The sequence below is a fragment of the Sinocyclocheilus rhinocerous genome, unplaced genomic scaffold (genome assembly GCF_001515625.1).
Source record: "Sinocyclocheilus rhinocerous isolate Xijiao unplaced genomic scaffold, SAMN03320098_v1.1 scaffold493, whole genome shotgun sequence".
Taxonomy (NCBI): domain Eukaryota; kingdom Metazoa; phylum Chordata; class Actinopteri; order Cypriniformes; family Cyprinidae; genus Sinocyclocheilus; species Sinocyclocheilus rhinocerous.
The window spans coordinates 340,456-345,606 of NW_015626376.1; the positions used below are offsets into that span (position 1 = coordinate 340,456).

A 5,151-nucleotide genomic window follows, 5' to 3' on the forward strand; every position below is an offset into this window, starting at 1 on the left:
GAAATAAACTAATTCAGATTTAACACAACTGGAGTAAATGATGGTATAAAAATGAAACACTATGACAGAATTGAAAGACAGATGACAGAATTTTCATTTTTGGTGAACTATTCTTTTAATGTTAATAAAAACAACAAAACACAGAGAAAAATCACTCACTGCTCTTAGTCAGTTGCTTAAAAAAACTATAATAGATGTATATAGTGTATAAAGTGTTTTATTTTAATTTCTTGAATGTTACTGCTAAATACTGTACCTGAAAAATAAAGCACTATTTGTTTTATTTGTATATTATGTGTATTTGTAATGTATATCTTTGTTCATATTTTCTAATAACAAAGATAAAATAATGACAAAGATTTCTATCTTTGCTCACTTTGGCCTAAATGTCTGCCATTCTTTTTTATTTTATATTTTAACATTCTAGAAACCAAAAACTAACGCTCTATGTTCGTTAAGAAAACCTTCCTGTCTAACCAAATACAAACCTTAAAATAGAACGTTCTGGGAGCCAAACTTTATTAGCTGGGTGTTCTGTGTATTTGTCACAGGGGGATGAGTTCATCATTGAGGCCGCGTCCATCGGTCAGGTGCGCAGGATAAGAATTGGTCACGACGGCCACGGCGGAGGCTGCGGATGGTTCGTGGATAAAACGGTCGTCAGAGAAGAAGGCCAGGCCGAATCACAGGCCGTCGAGTTCCCATGCAACAGGTTACCGTCAATCCATTAACTGGAACCCAAAGCGTTGGTTTAATGAGTTAGTTCACCCCAAAATGAAAATTCTGTCATTAATTACTCACCCTCATGTCGTTCCAAACCCGTAAGACCTTCGTTCATCTTCAGAACACATATTAAGATATTTTTGATAGACAGCAACGCAACTGCAATGTTTCCAGTCCCAGAAACGTAGCAAGGACATCAGTAAAACAGTCCATGTGACATCAGTGGCTCAACTTCCATTTTGCAAAGCTACGAGAATACTTTTTGTGTGCAAAGAAAACAAAAATAACAATTTATTCAACAATTCTTCTCCCTGAGTTACCGTCTTCCGCCATTTTGGAGAGTACCACGACACATGTGCGCGCTTTCCCCAGAATGTAATCAGTTGTGTTGCTGTCTATGGAGGGTCAGATTCCATCGAAAATATCCTAGAGGAACGAAGGTCTTACGGGTTTGGAACGACATGAGGGTGAGTAATTAATGACAGAATTTTCATTTTTAGGTGAACTAACCCTTTAATGTGCAGAATAGGTCGTTCTTGAGTGACGTTTGTCTTTCTTTTTTTCCTTTTATTTAACATATCCTCCTTCATCTGTTCAGATGGTTCGACCACAATGAAGACGACGGGCAGATTGTTCGTGAGTTGGTGCCATTAGCAGACGGACAGAGACTTTACAGTAAGTTTTCTCCTGTTTCACATCTTGGTTTCCCTTTCTGTCGTTCACTTCGACGTTGTGTTGAGTGTACGACACTAGGGGTCGCTCTTGGGAGCATTGGGCTGGAGTGGTCTCCCCCACCCTGCCCCGAGCGCTCGTGGCTGGACGATTGGTTTCTTGGTGCTGAGCGCGACACTAAGCCGCGCTCGGCCCCGGTGCCTTTCTTCCCGGAAGTGCACGGGGAGCTGATGAATTCGTGAAAGGCCCGTTTTTTGGCCAGAACATGGTACACTGGCTCCTCTGCCCTCCCCACCCTCAAAGGGGGTCCAGCGAGGGGGTATACGGAGGTTCCCCAGGTGGAGAGAGTGATTGCGGTGCATCTTTGCTGCAAAACGCCGCACGAGACTCCCGACCAGGGCCTGTAAGTTCTCTTCATCCCTGGTGGCGAAGGCTTATTCAGCTTCTGGAAAAGCTGCATCCGCCTGCATGCCATGGCCATCCTGCAGGTCTACCAGGTCAAGGCATTGAAAGAACTGCACAAGGGTGATCCCAACCCAGATGTACTGCAGGAACTGCGCTAAACGATTGACTATGCCCTCCGGGCTACGAAGGTCACGGCGCAGGCTCTGGGGAGGGCGATGTCCACTTTAGTGGTCCAGGAACGCCACCTGTGGCTCAACCTGGCTGAGATGCGGGAAGCCAAGAAAGTACGCTTTCTTGACGCCCCCATTTCACAGGTTGGTCTCTTTGGCGACACCGTGGAAGAATTTGCAGATGAAGCAGATGAAGGCCATCGAACACATCCTGCCTCGGCGTGGGTTAGGTCCTGCTCCTGCACCCCCGAGTCAGCAGCCCCCGTCTGCTCATTGCCGGGGACGGCCCCCTGCGAGGACTGCTGAGGCCCCGCAACAGCCCGGGCCTTCAGTCAAGCTTGACCAACGGCCCACCACTCGCAGGAATGTGGCACCGCCAGCTCGTCATCAGGGCACCAGGAACCCTCGCAAGGCTTCAAAGCGTTCCTGAGACGGGCGACTCAGGGAGGAGGGACCATTTGGCCAGCCTGGATCCACTGCCGGAGGGGGGACGGGAGGTGGATTCGGCTCCACCACAGCTGTTTGCCACCTGGCAGATAGTCACCACCTGGTCAATAAAAGAGCAATTTCCTTCTTCTCTGGGTCACACACACAGCGTTTTTGGCCCTCACATTTGCGACGGCCAGACGCTGAAACCATGTATCAGAACCTGTTTGGACATAGACACTCTGTCTCCTCACATTCAGATGCAAAGGGTCTATCACTCAGCCAACACGACGCATGCTGGCGAACTCATGTTCCCTCATCCGTCGGTGGCACATGTGACAGACCCTGGGGACAAGGCGCGGTGTGTTTTACAGGAAGTTTCACCTCCTACCACAGCGCCTTCCACTCCGCTCAGCCACAGGAACCCTGCCTGAGGTATGTCGAACGTGGTTCCTTTGAGGCCGTTGGCAGGGGATCTGGATGCTTGGTTAAGCCTCTCCAATCCCTCCCAATGGCTCCTTAGAACCCTTCGGCTCGGCTATGCAATTCAGTTCGCCATGCGCCCACCCAAGTTCAGCGGCATTCTGTTTACCTCAGTACGAGGCGAGAATGCTGCTGTCCTTTGAGCGGAGGTCGCAACCCTTCTCGAGAAGGGTGCAATTGAGTCCAGAGATCCGGGCGCGGATGCCAAATTGTGCCCTCACCACCTGGTCAATAAAAGAGCAATTTCCTTCTTCTTTGGGTCACACACACAGCATTTTTGGGTCACACATTGGCCCTCCCATTTGCAACGGCCAGACGCTGAAACCATGCATCAGAACCTGTTTGGACATAGACACTCTGTCTCCTCACATTCAGATGCAAAGGGTCTATCACTCAGCCAACACGACGCATGCTGGCGAACTCATGTTCCCTCATCCATCAGTGGCACATGTGACAGACCCTGCGGACAAGGCGCTGTGTGTTTCACAGGACGTTTCACCTCCTACCACCTCCTTCCATTCCACTCAGCCACTGGAACCCTACCTGAGGTACGTCGAACATGGTTCCTTTGAGACCGTTGGCAGGGTATCTGGATGCTTGGTCAAGCCTCTCCAATCCCTCCCGATGGCTCTTCAGAACCATTCGGCTCGGCTATGCGATTCAGTTCGCCAGGCGCCCGCACAAGTTCAGGGGCATTCTGTTTACCTCAGTACGAGGCGAGAATGCTGCTGTCCTTTGAGCGGAGGTCGCAACCCTTCTCGAGAAGGGTGCAATTGAGTCCAGAGATCCGGGCGCGGATGCCAAATTGTGCCCTTCCCCTGAGAAAGGAGGTCCTTCCTTAGGGGAATTCGCCAGGGAGGACCTGTTTGCCTCATTGGAATCGACCCACTGCCAGTTGTGCTACTCCCTGACCAAGGCTCACCTCGGCATGAACGCACTGGCTCACAGCTGGCCCAGGGGCCTACTCAAGTATGCGTTTCCCCCAGTGAGCCTAATTTCACAGACACTGTGCGAAGTCAGGGAAGACGGGGAACAGCTCCTGCATGTGGCCCCTTATTGGCCCAACAGGACCTGGTTCTCGGAGCTCGTGCTCATGGCATCAGTTCCTCCCTGGCGAATTCCCCTAAGGAAGGACCTCCTTTCTCAGGGGAAGGGCACAATTTGGCATCCGCGCCCGGATCTTTGGAACCTTCATGTTTGGTCCCTGGATGTGACCAGGAGGAACTTAGAGACGTTTCACCAGCTGTGGTGAATACCATTACTCAGGCCAGAGCCCCCTCGACGAGGCGGTTGTATGACCTGAAGTGGCGCGTTTTTGTGAATTGGTGTTCTTCCCAGGGGAAGGACCCTCGGAGATGTAGCATCGGATCTGTGCTCTCCTTCCTCCAAGGAGGCCTGGACAGGCACCTGTTTGCTTCTACACACAAGGTGTACGTGGCCGCAATTGCGGCTAACCAAGACACCGTGGGAGGCAGATCGGTGGGGAAGTATGATCTGGTTATCAGGTTCCTCAGATGCGCCCGGAGGTTGAACCCTCCGAGGCCACGTCTCATTCCCTCCTGGGATCTCACTGTGGTCTTGCAGGTCTTACAGAGAGATCCGTTTGAGCCCCTTCAGTCAGTTGAGTTCAGTGCCCTCTCCATGAAGACGGCCCTCCTGATTCCGCTCACTTCTGTCAAGAGGGTGGGGGATCTCCAAGCCCTCTCCGTAAACAAGAATCAAGCCTGGAGTTCGGGCCGGCAGACTCTCACGTTGTCCTGAGATCCCGGCCTGGATATGTGCCCAAGGATTCCACCACTCCTTTCAGGGACCAGGTGGTAACATTGCAAGCTATCTCCTTCCAAGAAGGGGACCCCGACCTGTCTCTGTTGTGCCCAGTGCAAGCCCTACGCACATACCTAAATCGCACGCAGAGTTTCAGGTGCTCTGAACAGATCTTTATCTGCTTCGAAGGACAGCAGAAGGGGAATGTTGTCTCCAGACAGAGGATCTCCCACTGGATTGTGGATGCCATCCGAATGGCCTATCAAGCCAGAGGCCTACCTTACCCACTGGGAGTGAGGGCTCACTCTACCAGGGGCATGGCTGCATCAGCAGCCCTGGCGAACGGGGCCTCTCTAGCAGGTATCTGTAGAGCTGCAAGTTGGGCTACGCCTAATACATTTGCTAGATTTTATAATCTGCGAATGGAACCAGTATCTTCTAGAGTCCTGATCGTCAGTTCTTCGACTCAGGAGACTGGCAGGGTGTAGAGCTTGCTACCAGCGCTACT

General features: G+C 51.2%; 1 protein-coding gene across 1 annotated transcript in view; it reads left to right on the top strand.

The window, feature by feature from the left end:
- Positions 1–5,151, top strand: part of loxhd1b (lipoxygenase homology PLAT domains 1b) — a 60,724-nt gene that overhangs the window by 19,405 nt on the left and 36,168 nt on the right. Inside the window, exons 14-15 of the mRNA XM_016517740.1 lie at positions 552–712; positions 1,322–1,398. Of these exons, the coding sequence (XP_016373226.1) occupies positions 552–712; positions 1,322–1,398 (238 nt within the window). The remainder of the gene's footprint in view (positions 1–551; positions 713–1,321; positions 1,399–5,151) is intronic.